The 17,112-nt window shown below is 51.9% G+C and overlaps 1 protein-coding gene across 1 annotated transcript in view; it reads right to left on the bottom strand.

Annotated features, from left to right (window-relative positions):
• Positions 1–17,112, bottom strand: part of CUNH4orf50 (chromosome unknown C4orf50 homolog) — a 51,140-nt gene that overhangs the window by 19,168 nt on the left and 14,860 nt on the right. The window contains exons 4-7 of the mRNA XM_077750382.1: positions 15,965–16,094; positions 14,804–14,916; positions 10,967–13,375; positions 2,911–3,084 (exon numbers count right to left, since the gene is read on the bottom strand). Coding sequence (XP_077606508.1) covers positions 2,911–3,084; positions 10,967–13,375; positions 14,804–14,916; positions 15,965–16,094 — 2,826 coding nt within the window. The remainder of the gene's footprint in view (positions 1–2,910; positions 3,085–10,966; positions 13,376–14,803; positions 14,917–15,964; positions 16,095–17,112) is intronic.

Below are 17,112 nucleotides of genomic sequence, written 5' to 3'. Positions count from 1 at the left end.
GGCATACCTTCCTAAATGTATTCAAAGTGCAAACTGCCAGCTCCAAGCCAACTGTCTGCTATTCGAAAGTCTCTCAACAATATTTGCACGCTTGGATTCAACCATCTCTCTGCTTCCGCTTAGGAAATAACAGGGATACGTTGCGGTGCACCATATCCTGGGGCATTTGCCATGAAAACATGAATGAGAAGAGACTAAACAGACAACAGGTGGGAGAAAATATTTTCCAGTAACGTATCTAACATAGGACTTGTATCTAGAACATGTACTGACCCTTCCACCTCAACAGCAACGAAATGAACCACCAGCAGTGAGATGGACAAATGATCTGAATGGACGTTTCTCCAAAGGAAGACAGATGAATAGCCAATAAGCGTCATCAGCCGCCAGGGAAATGTAAATCAAACCACACTGAGACACCACTTCGTGCCCACCTGGATGGCGGCCACCAGACAGGCAGTGGTGAATGTCGGCGAGCTGGCGGAGAGACTGGGGCTTCTCCAGGCAGGTGGGAATGTGAACCAGCCACCAGAAGTCCGTCTTAAGGTAACTGTGATTGAAAAACCCCATCATCATATTGCAAGAATTTCACTATTGAGCTGAAAACTATAAGAAAAGGAACCAAATGGAAATACAAGGACTGCAAAATACAATCCCTGAAAATAAGAACTAAAATAATGGGCATGAGTAAACTCAATGCTCTTGAAGAGTATGAACTAGATGATGGGTTGGAAAGAAATATTCAAATGGAAGGGCAGAAAGAGAAAAAAGATTAAATATACTGGAAAACAGACTTCAAAATATACTGGATATGGTAAAATTTAAAAAAAAAAAAACCCTACCATGTGTAACTGGAGTTATATTTTTCACAGCTCAGTGACAGAAGGAAAAAGCAATGATACCTCCCTTGCCGGCCGAGGACACAGTGAAAAACACTGGTTATTGCGGATGCCAGTGCCGCGGGAAGGCATTCTGCAATACATATTAAGAATCAACATCTCAGGGCGCCTGGGTGGCTCAGTTGGTTAAGCGTCTGACTTCAGCTCAAGTCATGATTTCACGGTTCGTGGGTTCAAGCCCTGCATTGGGTTCTGTGCTGACAGCTGGGAGCCTGGAGCCTGCTTCGGATTCTGTCTCTCCCTCTCTCTCTGCCCCTCCCTGGCTCGTGCTCTGTCTCTATCTCAAAAATAAATTTAAAAAATAAAAATAAAAAAGAATCAACATCTCCACTCTGGACCAGTACACTCCCAGTTTTCTGAGCTTTTGCATATAAATGGTCATTTGTAAATTAATGGAAATAACCATAGATCCAGCAACAGGGGAATGAAAATCACACCCACCCAAAAGATTACCGCACAGTCAAAAAATATATATATTGGACACAAAGGCTCTGAAGCAACATGGATATGAGACTAAGTATAGTGCATCTGATTATACAGAGACGGCTTGGGAAAAGAGCCAGAAATTACATCACAATGTGGATGATGTGTTTTCCATCCATCAGCTTGTCAAAAACATGTAAAGTGTGATAACATTCAGGGGAACAAGTGTGGGCAAACACTACACTCATTTATTCCTGGTCGGAGCATAAACGATGTAGCCACTTAGGAGGGTGCTTTGCCTTTCTGTATCAAAGTTAATTTCGTACATAGCCTTTGACCCAGTAATTACTTAGTTAGAATTGCACCCTTTGCAAATGTAGCAGAAACCTATCCAAAAATGGAGGTATAGAAATGTTCACTAAGCTTTGTTTGTAGGGCAAAGAAGCAGAAAAATTTGGATTTCTAGAAACAAAGAATTGGTTAAGTAAGTTATGGCTTGGCCTCTTGAAAAAATAATATGCCAGATTTTTTTAATGAGGTCACTTTGTAGGTGTTGATATGGAAATATTACCAATATTTTTTATTAAATGATAAAGTCAAGATGCAGAATGTTTTGGGGTGGTATAATTTTGTATATGTATACGTGTCCACACGTACACTTAATATGAGTAGATAAGGTTGAAAAAAATACTGGAGGTCAGAAGGGGTTGGGTCACAGGGGGGAAGGACTAATTTTTTTGCATTTTAAGAAAAGAGATAATTATAGCTTTACATGCACATGTAAGAAACAATACAGAGATTTTTGCCTTGTTTCTGCCCAGGGGAGCATTTTGTAAAACTATCGTATATTATTTACAGCCTTATAATGTCAATTACACTGACATTGGTAAGTCTTCCAATCTTACTCAGGTCCCTCCAGTTTTCCTTGTCGTGTGTGTGTGCGCGCGCGCGCGTGCGTGTGTACTAAGTTCTATGCAATTCTATCACTCCTGAAGTTTCACATCTCCATCGTCACAAAGACCATGAACGGGGACACCTGGGTGGCTCAGTCACTTAAGCTTCCGACTTCGGCTCAGTCATGATCTCGCGGTTCATGGGTTTGAGCCCCGCGTCGGGCTCTGTGCTGACAGCTTGGAGCCTGGAGCCAACTCCAGATTCTGTGTTTCCCTCTCTCTCTGCCCCTGCCCTGCTCATGCTCTGTCTCTCTCTGGCTCTAAATAAATAAATAAATGAAATTTAAAAAAAAGACCATGAACAGTTTCAAATCTACAAGGATCTCTCAGCCCTTTTATAAGGTCTCACTCACTTCAATCCTACAGAGGAAGGACTTTTATTTATGCAACATTTGGCAACCTGTTAGACTTTCTAGAAAACCATAACGTGTATCACCACCGTTAGGTGGGACAGAAGTTAGCTGGGTGGAGGGATTCCTTCCTCACGCTGCTCTTTGCTTTAGACAGTGAATAAATACTAGCAAACTGCTGGGAATGGTGGCATCTCGCCCAATTCTTTCTTCTATTCTCAAAACTCCCTGGAGCCTGGGAACGTTGCATTTACAGGCAGGGAAGGATGCACGGGTCCCGCCTACCTCGCGCTTGAGCTGGTCCCGGAGGCGGGTGGCTTCCCCATGTGAGACCTGCAGCTCCCGGTGGGCCGACGCCTGGTCCCTGAGCTGGCAGCGCAGGGTCAGCACCTGGTGCTGGAGGCGCCCGACGCACAGCCTGAGGTCGTCTCGGGGGGCGTCTGCCTCCAGGTCCCGCCGCTGCAGAAATCACAGATCTGCATGAAACACTCAGGTTAGCTCATCTTCCAAAGTGATTTGCCTTCACAAACGCATAGGACCCCTTTTCCTCCTTAATTCTTATTCTGTTTACAATTTTTTTTTCAGGTTAAAACACTTTAGAAAATAAAGTAGCAGAAATCGCTCCACATCCTATTAGCCAGAGGAAGCATTATGTTATTGTCTGTATATTTTCTCTGGTCTTTCTGCTATGCCCTTCCTCATGCCTGTGCATGTGTGAGGGGGGCCCATTGAGCGGAGGGTGTTGGGAGGAGCCTACGGAATCAGAGAATAACATTCTAGAGTGCAATTTTCATCTATATGTATATAAGATATGTCTATATCTATATCTTTTGCACATTGCTTCAAAAAATATGCAAAATGGCATGGCATTCCAGAATCTATTTCAATTGATTTCAGTCACCACTCTGCTGAAAAAAAAAAGCATAATGAATGGAATTTAAGGTTCAAATCCAATTATGAGATGCTTATTCCATTAAAGCATCATCTGTTTATATAAAAGAGGAAACCACATTTTCCCCACTTTTCTTAAATCAGAACAAAATTGTCTCTCACTCTTTCTGGGTCAGACATGGGCGGCTTTCATTTGGACATTATGGGTAATTTCTGGGAGGGAGAGAGGCGGAAGGAGAGTAAGTTAGCACTCTGGAAAGGGCCATGGAATAGTATGATGGCACCATCCCTGGGGTTCTGGATTCTAAAGTTTTATTTTTTACTAACACACACACACACACACACACACACACACTTTTTTTCCTACATAACATTTAACATACCATATCTATCTTTTGTATTCCTGCCTTTCCCCTTTAATACCATATCATGAGCATTTTTCCGTATTAGTAAAGAATGCTGAAAGCTGTTAGCACACATGGAACATTCTGCGACCTGCTAAATGCGCAGGTCATTCTTTTTTGTTTTTTAAATGTTTTATTTATTTCTAGGAGAGAGAGACAGACAGTGTGAGCAGGGGAGGGTCAGAGAGAGAGGGAGTCACAGACCGAAACAGGCTCCAGGCTCTGAGCTGGCAGTCAGCACAGAGCCCGACGCAGGGCTCAAACCCACGAACCGCGAGATCATGACCCAAGTGAAAGTCGGACGCTTAACCGACTAAGCCACCCAGGCGCCCCTGGGTCATTCTAAGATTTTGCCACTGCAGCTGAGGCTGTGATAAAGGCCCCTACACATCACTACTCACAGACTCTGAGTCCCTCCCTGGGATCATCAGAGAGGGGATTTTCTGGGTCCGGGGCCCAGAGTATCATTAAGCTCAGTTCACGTCCTAAAGTGGCCCGTGAAGGAGCAAGCCTCCTAGTCACCAGGCTCCATTTGCAGAAACCTCGAAGCTCCGAAGCTTCCCGGACTCTCGTCCTCAGTGGTGGCAGTCCACCTTTCATCAACGGCAGCCACCCTGGGAATGTGAGGCCTGGGAAGGTCACCTCTGCCTCGTGTCCCTGGCCCCGGGCTGGGAGAGGAGGGGAGAACACCGTGTGAGGACACAACCCACGTGCCTCGCGGCTGATGAGGCCTCCCCCTCGTTAGCAAGGAATCCGCGAGCAGAATGTGGTTTTCTTCTCATTAATAGCAATGCACAGAGCGTGGGCCTGAGATGTGCAGGCTGGGCCCTGTCAAGAACAGATGGGTCTCCGAATGGTCCCATGGAATCCAGTTCTAAGACTTGCAAAACAACTTGGCCTTTCTGGGAAGTCTGGTGCCTTCGCTGCATCCCCCCCACCCACGCTCTCCCCTCTATGACTTGGATGAGGGCTTCGCCCCAAGGACCCCAAGAGAAAACCCCCAGTGCGTTCTAAAGGGAATCAAGGGGTGGGGTGGGGGCCAGCCCTGCCTGCCACGTGGGAGCAGCCTTGTGAACGGCCCCGTGACCCACTTGTTCCCTAACAGACGTTATCAGCACAGGCTCCAGCCACTGCTCCGCTTGGGCTGAGGGCCACGGTGCACATGGCCCTCAGGGAGCTCTGTCTGCTGGGGAGACTGACACGGCGTGGAGAGGGGAAGCCAGGAGGCACTAAACCAGAGGCACCCAGACATGCGGTGGCAAATGTATCACAACTGTAGCATTTGCTGACTTCTGTGGAGAAAAGCCACAACAGGCTATGAATATGAGGTCATGCCTCTGTCCTGAGCCCCCCCCCTCCAGGGCACTGGGAGGAGATGCCCCCCCCCCAAGAAGACCCTGAGGCTGAGCAGCAGGTCCCAGGAGGAAGCTGGGGTCGAGGAGGGGCAGAGCAGATGCCAGCGTGCCCAGGGCAGGATGCACACGGCAGTAGCGAAGGCTCCCGGGGCCCTGATTACAACGCACCAGAAGGAAGTTGCAATTCACGCCAAGAGCAAGAGGAAGAGGCGGAAAGATTTTAAGCAAAAGAACAACAGGATCGAGTGTTGACTTAGGATGATGGGAAGGGGAAGCTTGTTCACCCTCTGCCTCCTGTGCATCAACAAACCTCATTTCTTTCAACTCTGGTTTTTGTCTGGAATCCTCCCTTCCTTTAGTGCCAAATCCCTCCTCCCTGGCATCGTGTCTTGGCTTCGTGTCTTGACTGCAAAGTTGTCCTGACTGTTCCTCTGTATCCACCTGGCCCTTTGCCTCACAGCAGACAGGGATCTTTTTACAGAAGAAATTGAACCATGTTGTTCTCCCGCTTAGCACCCGCCAGCGGCCTCCCACTGCAGTGACAAAGGATCATAATGGGGGCTGCAGGCTGTCCCCGCTCTGCCTCATCTCACGCCACACCCCACCCTTGCGCACATGATCTCACCACGCCGGTTCCTCTGTTTTTCCAGTGAGCCGGGCTCACTCCTGCCCCAGGGCCTTGACACTTACTTCTCCCTCTTCCCAAAAACCTCTCTGTCTGCTGTTCCTTTCCCATCTGGAAATGCTCAGGGTGATATTCCTCTCCTCTGAGTCCAGTCCCCAGCAGGTCTGAGCAGCTGAGATTGGACAACTACAGAATCTGGGGAAATGCATAAAACAATTCTTTGCAAGCATTGAATGGCAGCCAAGGCAGGGCTACAATCCTTGAGGAAAAGGATGTGCCCCAGGGGAACATGTGCCCCATTTCTCCCTGGAACCTAGGCTGAGTGGTGGTCCTGCTAGACGGAGGGCTCAAGAGGATGGAGTTCAGAGGTGCTCTGATAGCGGGGTCTGTGGAACAAAGTAACAGGAAGGGGAGCGCCAGGTACTGCCCTAGAAATGCCTCCTTCGGCCCTGGACTGAGTCCTAAGCTGAGCAGTATCGTGCAGGACTCTGGGGCCTCACTGAGGGGAGAAGCTGGAGGCCAATTGCTGAAGAGACTTCAGAGATTGCACACCGTCACCAAGATGGCAGACTTCTGGCCAAACCCAAATTGAGTGTCCCCGGTGAATACTCAGGGGCCTCAGCTGCTACCACTGAAAGGCGAGGCCCCAGGAGGAAGACCACACTGTAGGAGGAAAATCAGGCCCTAGGACTGGGTTGAAAGTCACATACACCTACACAGGAATGATCTGGTCTGCTGATCATCCCACGACCTTCCAGGACATCCTCTAGAGGGAGCTAATAATCTGGAATTTCTACCACATCTCATCCTGCACGATGTCCAACATAAAAAATGTTCAAAAATTACTAGACACACGAGGAGCTGGAAAATGGGACTTGATGAAGAAACAAACAGTCGATTAAAACAGACCCAGAGATATCTAGATATTGGCATTAGCAGATAAGACCTTCAAAATAACTCTGATTATATATTTTTTTAAATATAGAAAATATTGGGGCACCTGGGTGGCTCAGCCAGTTAAGCATCTGACTTCGGCTCAGGTCACGATCTTGTGGTTTGTGGGTTTGAGGCCTGTGTCAGGCTCCATGCTGACTGCTCAGAGCCTGGAGCCTGCTTCAGATTTTGTGTCTCCCTCTCTCTCTGCCCCTCCCCTGCTCACGCTCTGTCTCTTTGTCTCTCAAAAATGAATAAACGTTAAAAAGCTTTTTTAATATAGGAAAGATAGATGAAATAAACAAAAAGATGGGAGTATTTCAATAGAGTATCAGAATCTCTATAAAAAGGGATCAAATGGATATTCTAGAGCCACAGAATAGAACAAATAAAATGAAGAACTCATTGGATGAAATTATCAGAAGATACAACACAAGAGAACACAGAATTAGTGAACTAAACAACAGGTCAATAGAAAATCCAAACTAATACACAGATAATTTTTAAAAAGGAAAAAACACAACAGTTTCCAAGGATGTGGGATATAGTCAAAAAGTCTGGATTTCTAGGGGCACCTGGGTGGCTCAGTTGGTTGAGCATCCGACTCTGGCTAAGGTCATGATCTTGTGGTTTGTGGATTCAAGCCCCACGTCAGGCTCTGTGCTGACAGCCAGCGCAGAGCCTGGAGCCTGCTTCAGATTCTCTGTCTCCCTCTCTCTGACCCTCCCCTGCTCACGCTGTCTCTCTCTCTCTCTCTCTCAGAAATGAATAAACACATTTAAAAAAAATTTTTAAAGTCTGGATTTCTAGGAAATGAGGGAAAAATAGGACAGAACAAAATACTTCAATAAATAATGACCCAAAATTCACCACATATGATAAAAGAACAAAACCTTGAATCTACAATTTTAAGACACTCAGAAAAATGCAAGCAGGGTCCATATAAATAAAACCACACCAGGCACATCACAGTCAAACCGCCAAAACCCAGAGACAAGAAGGAAATCTTAAAACAGTCAGAGATAAACTAATACATTGATTTCAGAAACACAAAATCAAGCAGAAAAAAACTATGACAAACACAACCAATGTTGAACAGAGACTAGGGGAGGCAGAAGGCAATGAAATGCAATCTTCAAAGATCCAAAAGAGGGGAACTATCTGCCTGCCTAAACTTCTGAACCCAGATCCTCACCAGGAGAAATCACCAAGTTCTTCAGGCAGAAGGAAAACATATCCCAGGAATGGAAGCAAGAATGCACAGCACAAGAACACAAGGGGGTTTGTAAATGTAGAAGGTCATTGCTTGTTTTAAACAAGTAACCAACCTTGTGACATTTATTACACATAGACATAGTATATATGATAAAAGTGAGGAAAAGAAGAAAGGGTAAATGGAGATAAACTATTAAAATGTTTGCATTATTCATTAAAATTATTTATTTGGGACTTCTATATTACAGAGTAAAAGTACTAAGGTAAGGAAGGTACATGTAAATAATTAATAGATACATTTTTAAATCTCTAGGGTAAATACTGAAAACATGAGGAGCAGAATGAGCTAGTGAAGAAGAAAAATGAATCATGGAAAATAGCTATTAATACCAAAAGCAAAGGCAAGAGAGGAGAAATAGAACAGAGAACAAAAACCCAATTCTAGCATCGCGCACACAAAATGTATGTGGACTAACCACCTCAACTGAAAGGCAGAGGCTGTGAAACTGAGCTAAGCAAACACACACCAACTACATGCTGTTTCAAAGAAACACACTTAAAATATAAAGATGCCCATAGGCTGACTGCAAAAGGGTGAATGGTATAAAAGAAATTGGATTCCATGAAAACACTAAGGGAAAGAAGCTGATGTGCCTACTTTATTTTTGTTAATTATTTTAATGTTTATTTATAATTGAGAGAGAAAGACAGGGCACGAGCAGGGGAGGGACAGAGAGGGAGGGAAACAGAATCCGAAGCAGGCTCCAGGCTCTGAGATATCAGCACAGAGCCCAATGCAGGGCTCAAACCCACGAGCTGTGGGATCATGACCTGAGCCAAAGTTGGGCGCTTATCCAGCTGACCCACCCAGGCGTCTCTGATGTGCCTGCTTTAATATCAGACAGAGTGCAATGTGGGCAAGAAGGGTGAGAGATAATGAGGAACATTTCATCATGATCAAAGAATCAAGTCAGCCGGAAAACATAATTTTAAGTCTGCATGTATCTTATGAATAGTTTCCAGGGACACTTGGGCGGCTCAGTCTGTTGAGTGTCTAACTTCAGCTCAGGTCATGATCTCACGGTTTTGTGAGTTTCGGCCCCTAAGCGGGCTCTGCACTGACAGCAAGGAGCTGACTTCAGATCCTCTGTCCTCCCCTCTCGTTCTCTCTGTCCCTCAAAAATAAGTAAACATTAAAGAAAATTTCCAAATATACGAATCAAAACTAACATAACACCAAGAAGATATACACAAATCTCTGCAAGACATTGCAAAGATATCTGGGTAAATAACAAAACAAATGGACAGAGTGGTGGCAAAGACAAAGAAGATCTGATCAGCACAATTAACCAGTTTGGACTAATCACAGTCCTCAAGAACTGTGGAATATTCATTCCTTCCAAGGACTCCCAGGATATTTACCGAAATAGACTATAACCTGCTCGACAGAACAAATCTCAAACCTTAAAACAAAACAATAAAGTGTATGTGTTCTGACAACAGTGAAATAAAACTATAAATCGGTAACAAAAACATAACTAAAAAAATTCAGCAGGTGCTTGGAAATTCAGCAACACACGTCTAAATAACCCATGGGCCAAGAGAGAGGCCACAAACCGAAGTTAGAAACCACTCTGAACTGGATAGACATAAAAGCACAACATATCAAAATGTGAGGAACGTAGCCGAAACTGTGCTCGGCGAGAATTATACAGGTTTATGTGCACAGATCACAAAAGAAGAACAGCCGAAAATCAATGATCTAAGCTTTCAACACAAGATGCAAGAAAAGGGGCAGCCAACTAAATCCAAAGGAAGTGGAAGAAAGGAAGCGATGAAGTCCGGTGAAAGAAAATACAGACATACAATGAAGAAAATCAGCAAAACCCAAAAAGAATCCTCTGCAATGAATGATAAAATAGCTACAGAGAGAGAGAGAGAGAGAGAGAATGAATATGACTGGATACAAAGGGTTCAATGCTAAATGTCTTAACAGATTCGCAAGACCACTGTGAGAGTGGAGAGCACTGCTTCCTGGGATTCCTGAATATCCAGTACCATCCACACGTGTGGACAAGCACTCGGGGAAGCACGTGTCTTGGCCAAATCGCAGATGTGGTAAGTACAGAGCTGGGTTTGGGCTCCGAGTGAGTCCCAAAGCCCCTGCTCTTTCCATTGTCCCTTTCGAGACCCAACGCAGAGCCTGATGGAGCTGTTACCAAACTATGGTGGTGATCATACTGAAACACATAAATGTTTCAAGTCAATAGGTTATGCATCTTAAAGCTTATACAATGTTTTACGTCAATTATATCTTTAAAGAGAGAGAGAGACCTAATGTGCAGAATTAGGACCTGGACTGCTTAAAAATATCTCATGGATCTAAAATACGAGCCCCCCCCCCCTTTTTTTAACCTTTTTAATGTTTCTTTATTTTGTAAGAGAGAGAGTGTGTGTGCGCAGGGGAGGAGCAGAGAGAGGGAGACACAGAATCCGAAGCAGGCTCCAGGCTCAGAGCCGTCAGCACAGAGCCCCACAAACTGGGAGATCACGACCTGTGCTAAAGCGGGACACTCAACCGACTGAGCCACCCAGGTGCCGCTGAACATGCGAGTTCTGATGTCAAAGTTGAACATGACCCCCTCCACCGCCGTCCCACTGCACACCCATCTAAATAGCCTGCGCGCGGCGGCAGACTGGAGTCTCAGGTTGTGCGCAGGAAGGGACCACCCAGGTTGGAGTCCAGCCTTCCTGCCGCCTGACTGCCTGACTTACTTAAACTTCCGGGTGCCTGCGTTCTCACATCTGCTAAATGGGGATGATGATCATCCCTCTGAGGGCTGCCAGAGGCTCCCCTGGGAAAGGGGATGGCCCGCACTCTATGACGGTGAGTAGGCACCTATGCGCGATCAACCTACCTGGGGGCCGTTGCCCAGGGCCCTCAGAGCTTGCCCTGGGTCTGCAGAACTCCACGGCCTTTTCTCCTCCGTTTCCAAACATGCTTCTTCCACTCCTGCTCCACCGATGTTTCCCCGCGGAGCACTGGGTGCTTCGGTACTTCCCCACACCAGCGTCGACGCGGCAGAACTGGCATCATTTCCGGAATTCTCCGGGCCCAAGGAAGGGCCCACGCACCTCTCAGCCAGCCCCGGTTTCTCCCCCAAGGATGGCCCGTGGACTCCTGCGGTCGGTTGCCCTGAAAGCTGAGTCACCTGCACCCCCCTTTCCACAGCACTCCCCTCGGCCCCCACCATCTTGCTTTCCCCCTGTGGACCCTCCTCGGCTCTCACCAAGTGGCCCTCTGCTGTGCTGGCCCCCAACGCGACCTCTGTCTCCAGGACGCGGACCCTGCTCAGAAGATGGGCGTTCTCCCCCCTGAAGGCCTGGACCGTGTCTTCTATCCCCAGCAGCACGCCCTTCATCAGCTCCTTGTAACTGACCCCGAGCTCCGAGATCAGCGCCTTGAGCTCACGGTTTTCCAGCGTGATGTGCTCCATCACGCCTTTGGATTTCCTGATGCTCCCGGCCATGGCTTTCTGAAGTTGGGCCAGGTGCCCTTTCAATTGCTCGTTTTCCTCCTCGAGCTCAGAAATTTTGCCGTAACTTTTCCCGTTGCAGTCTTCCAGGTGCGAAATGACCCGCCGATACTGGTCCAGCTCTGTCTCCAACCGAGAGATGTCCCCTAAGAGCTTGCTGTTTTCCTGTTCGAGCGCGGCTATCTTCGTCACATCTCTCTCCCTCTCTCTCTCGAGGGCGCACGCTTTTCTACGGCATCTCTCCCGGTTGCCCTGTGGCTTGGCATTGTCATGTGACACTTGGCTTCTCTCTTTTTCCAGCCTGGAAATGAGCTGGCCTTCAAGGGCTCCTAGTGGCTGAGAGGGCTGGATTTCCCCCAGCCTGGAGGGCCACTCTGGGCCTGGACACACATCATCCAAATGAGGCACTATCCGTGGAAGAAGGGCACTGGCTCCCAGGAACCCCGTCCCTCTCGGTCTGACCTCTTCACTAGTCCCCCCGGCCCTGACCTCCCTGGCCAAACAAATATCTGAGCCCTGATTTGCCAAAGCCTGCTGGGAGTGAGCACTCTCCTGGCAGCTGGGCTGTTTCCAAGCCACGCTCCCGCTCTCTCCGGCCACCATGGAGGTTGGCCACCATCGCCCCCTGTCCCCATGCTCTGGGATGGAGAATTGCTGGAAAGAAGCTTTCACCTCCTTTTCAGAGTCATCTGTTCTGAGCTCAGATCTGTCAGGTCCTTGGCTCAGAGCCCAGGGATTACTGGGGGGCTCCATTCCCCTGGGTGGAAAGGCCAATCGGGCAGACAGTGTCAGATCTTGGTCTGTCACCGGGAAGAGGGTTTCCTGGTGCTCACATTCCTCGGGGCCAGGCTCCCCTGGGACATCCCTGTGGCCCAGAAGAGACCCTTCTAGAAGGGATGCCTTCTCCTCCTCCTCTTCTTGCCTTTGGTCCCCAGGGCTTCCCGCTTGCAGATCCAGAGCGTTTCCAGACCACACACGTGTTTCCTCCTCGCCCTGCTGTGCAGGGAGCTGAGCGCCTGCTGGAGACCACCCCTGGGAGCCCTGGGCCCTGGCTGGGGGGGCCTCTTCCTCCTCTGATGATGAAAGCCGCCTCTCCCTCCGCCCCCCGCTCAGGGGCGTGGGGCCCTCAGCTGACACTGAGGCCTCCTCCTGCAGACGCGGCAATGGGAGCTCTGGCCTGGGCCCGGGGCAGGGGACGGAGGGCTGGGTTTCTGAAGCCCCATTCTTGACGGACACGCCCCCTGGGGCTCTGACTCCAGCCCTCCGGCTCCAGTAGTCTCGGCTTTCCTGACTTAGCTTGCTCTTGTCACCAAGGTCTTCCTCCTTCCCGCCCGGAGTCCTCCTCGCACCCTGCTCCCCGGTTCTCCACTCTGGGGGCCCTCCCTCCTCCTTCCAAGGGTCTTTCAAGTCTCTGGGTGCCTTGAATTGGTGACTTGCGATCGGTGAGGGCTCGGTGCAGGGGGAGGCATTCTGGCTGCTCGCCCAGCGGTGATCGCGGTGGGCGGGTCCTCCGGCTCTGGGAGCAGGTGGGAACCCAGCGTCCAGCACCCGTCGCACCTGGGATTCTGGTGGAGAAGCCTCCCGGAGCAGTGGCGGCGGCGGCAGGGCAGGGGGGTCCCCAGCCGGTCCCCAGGGAGGGAGTGTGGACGTCCGCACCAGGACCTGGACAGCAGCTAGCCTCTGCTCTGAAATCCAGGCCAGCTCAACAGGGAGGAGCGAGCCATCCCCAGGGGGGCAGCCACGGATGAGGAGAAGAGCCTGCTCATCCAAGCGGGGCTCGGCTGGAGGCTGCTAGGGATGGGAAGAGAAGAGGAGAGGGGAGGAGAGGGGAGGGGAAGGGAGGGGAGGGGAGCGGAGGGGAGGAGAGAAGGTGTGAAACAGCTCCTTGCTGTGTTTAGTCCCCATACCTCTCAGACCTCATCTCCTGATGCTCTCCGTGCTTCCTCATCCAGCCACAGAGGCCTCTCTAACACGCCAAGCCTGGCACCACCCCAGGGCCTTTGCACCTGCCCTTCCCTCTGCCCAGAATATCCCTCCCCAGATCCCCTCATGGTTTACTCTCAGTCAACTCATATCTCTGCTCACATGTTACTCCTCGAGAAGCCCCTGCCCACTTCCCCACTGTTCATGCTCCCCTTTTCTGTGCCCCCCAACATTCTACTGCACATGTACACGGCATCGTCTAACCCCCTCAGCCCTGCGTGTCCAATACAGAAGCCACAGGCCACCAGCCACGTTTCAAGAGCTCAGAAGCCGGCGGCGCATGGCTCCTCTACTGGACAGCACAGGGGTGGAACATCTCCATCGTCGTGGAAGACCCTAGGGGGCAGGGCGGTGTAGACTCTTTGCTCCTAGACCAGAGCCAGGCCCACAAGGCACATGTGCACAGTGCACGTATCCAGCTCACAGGCTGGGCTGGGGCTGGGCTGCTGGGAGGGAGGGGGCCTGGGAGGGGAAGCTTGTCTCCCTGGAGACCGACAGCCCCACGGCCCACTCTCACTGCTGGTCTCTGCCTGCGGGCCTTCCCCCCACCCCACCGCCACCCTGCCCCGCCCCATCTGCTGTCTGTCCCTGTGCACCTGACCTTGGAACTCTGTCCCTCCACTGCTGTCCACCTTTTCCGGGAAGCCCTCCCTACTGCACGCACAGCCTTCAGTGCCTTCTCACTTTGGGTGGGATCCAGCACAGCACGCGCAGGGGCCCCGGAGCGGGACGTGAATGAACCACAGAACCACAGCGGGGCTGGGCGTCCCTGGCGCTGGCCTGAGCGTGTCTCTGTTCCGTGGCACAAGATGGCAGCGGACTTGAGAAGCCACAGAGCAGGGGACGGCGGAGAGGACAGCGTGGTGCGGAGTGCGGGCTCAGCAGACAGGAACTCGGGGTGCACCTCCGGGGCTGTGAGGCCTTGGGAAACCACAGCAGCTTTGGGGATCCCGCGTTCCCCTCCCCCAGACCAAGGCTCGCGGCTCCCACCCCAGGAGTGGGAGGCGGTTTCAGTGAGATGCGTGTGTGGTGTGGCAGCCAGGCCTGGGCACCCCGTCGGGGCTCCCCTGCCTGCCCACTCCCCACCCAGGTCTCAGGCTGTTACCTTCCCTCTCCTCCAATCTCCCTCTCAATTATTTCCAGAATGTTCTTCCAAGCCCTTCTTTAGTCCCTTTTCCCCCCTACCACGCGCCGTGGGGCTAGAGCCCTGGGCTCCCAGAAAGCCTCTGGCCTCACCCGTCCGCCGTCAGAGCCTGTGACGTCTTCCAGGGACCCGTCTGTGGTGTCCAGGCCTCGCCCGGCCCCGGCCCCAGCGCAGTCCCAGGAGCAGCGCCCCTCGGAGAGCCAGCCTGGAGACGAGAGGACCCCGAGAATTAAAGAGACCCTCCTAAGGCTGTTCTCACAACCACCGCAAGCAGCAGAGTCACCTGCTCTCAGGACCTCCTGGCGCTTCTCACAGACTCAAGTCCTCTGAGCCTGAGACAGCTGGTGGCCGCCACCTGCCCGGCGAAGAAACCAAGGCGCGCAGAGGGGGAGAGACCACCCCTGCTGACCACAGAGCTCACCCCGGGATACCCGCCTCAGCCCCTGCCCCACGGTCACACGCCCCTGCCCCGCCCCCAGCCCCACGCGGCGGCCTGCAGTCGAAGGGGGGCGCTAGACTTCACCACAGACAGCTTCCCTCCTCCTTCCTCCAAGGACAAATCTGACCCTGTCTGACTGGCCAACGCTGCTCCTCAGGAACAGGATGGGGGGGGAGTGTCAGGGGCCCGTCGCCGGCACCGCTGGGTGTAAGGAACCCCCTCATCCGGAAACTGCGTTTGGCCTTGGGAGACCGTCTGTAAGCCACAGACAGCGAGTCGGACATCGTGGCTTTGGGGTTCCCCAGGCGCCACGGCTTTTGGAACAGAGACCCCAGAAGCCCTGCTCACGACTGTCACCAGACACACACATGCCCTCTAGGGACAACTTAGGGACCAGTTAGGGACAAGGGGCTCTGAAGCCCTCGCAGCTCCCAGACTTCGCACCTGTCTCACACCTGAGCTGGCTAGGGGTGGGGGTGGGGGACGGAATCGTTGTTACACGGTCTTCTGCCAAGGCATCCCCTCCTGAGGCCCCGGCTGGCCCGTGCCGGAACAGCGTCACCTGGCTGGCACCCTTCTGAGGGCGGAGGGGGTGAGCCCAAGTCAAGGGGCTTGTCCTGGACATTGCATGCCCTGATCCCACCTCTTCCAGCTGTGTGGCATCAAGCAAGTGACACCACCTCTCTGAGCCTTAGCTTCCTACTTGTGGAAGGGGGCAGTCACACCCCACCCCCGGCACACCGGCATGGCCTAGGGGAGCTAGGCCGCCAGCAGAGGTCCATGTGGGCACCCACACACCACAGCACCCACTCACCTGCTGAGGCTCCCGGTCCAGGGGCACAGGCGGAGCAGAGGGAGGTTTGCGAGCTTCGGCTTCGGCGGGCATCCAGGGCGCCCTCCCCGGGCAGGGGCAGCGGCTCATCCCCAAGCTGGCTCAGGGCATCCTTGAGGAAGACACAGGGGAGAGCGGTGAGGACACTCCCTCCAGGCCCAGCCAACGACTCAGGAGGGAGCCGGGTCCCCACCTGAGAGCAGAGGTCACGGGGCCTGACCCCGGCTCCGCGCTCTTGGTCCTCAGGCCAACCCACTCCAATCAGCAGACCATGAGACGCAACCTCAGTTCTCCGAGGAGATGTCTGTCCAGCCAAGACGGCCCTGGGCTGCCTAGTGTGGCTCCAAAGGCTCCCGGTCCCCTCACCTTCCTGAAGGTCCCTCTGTGTCCCACCAGCAGAGGCGGGTGCCTACCCAGGTCCCCCAGGCGGTACTGTCCCTCAATCGCCAACAAGTCCCAAATGTTGCAAACACAAGGGCACCCCCTCCCCAGCCTCTCCCGAGAGGCAAGCTGGCTGTGCAGTGAGAGCTTCCCCGAGCCGCCCCCGCCCCCAGGACATCGTTTAGGGACAGCTCAGCTCTGACCCACCATCCACGAGGGGCTGGCGACGAGTCCCCTCCGGCTTCCCACGGCCCCTGCTGCTTGTAACCAGGTTCTAATGGGCGCTCTTTGCTTCTCCCCCTGCCTCCCCGCTAGATCCGGAGTCCTTCAAGCCTTCCACTTGGCCTCACGTGGTCGGCACCCTCGCCTTAGCCTTGGCACACACTAGGTGCCTAATAAATATCTGATAGATGGATAGGCAAAACTTGCAAAAAGATAGGTATTCAGCACTTACTCAGTAGGCACTTATTAGGCTCCGACTGTGCATCAGGTGCTATTCTAGATGCAGGGGAAACGGAGGTGAGCAGGTAACACCGTCCCCCTGCCCCCTGCCCCCAGAGGCTGACTCCTAGCAGGGCCTCCTGCTCCCCGTATCCTGCTCTGCTCACTCGCAGTGCCAGGGAGGCCCCCTAGCTTGCACTCTCCCACCTACGAGGCCTCCAGGGGTGGCTCCCCTCCAGGCTGGGATCAGTTCAATGTAAGCTACTGTTGGCCATCCACAGACTGGCAGGGGTGGGGGGGGGGCACCA

Source organism: Crocuta crocuta, unplaced genomic scaffold, assembly GCF_008692635.1.
Source record: "Crocuta crocuta isolate KB4526 unplaced genomic scaffold, BGI_CrCroc_1.0 scaffold179, whole genome shotgun sequence".
NCBI classification, from domain to species: domain Eukaryota; kingdom Metazoa; phylum Chordata; class Mammalia; order Carnivora; family Hyaenidae; genus Crocuta; species Crocuta crocuta.
This window is presented reverse-complemented; position numbering and strand designations above follow the sequence as displayed.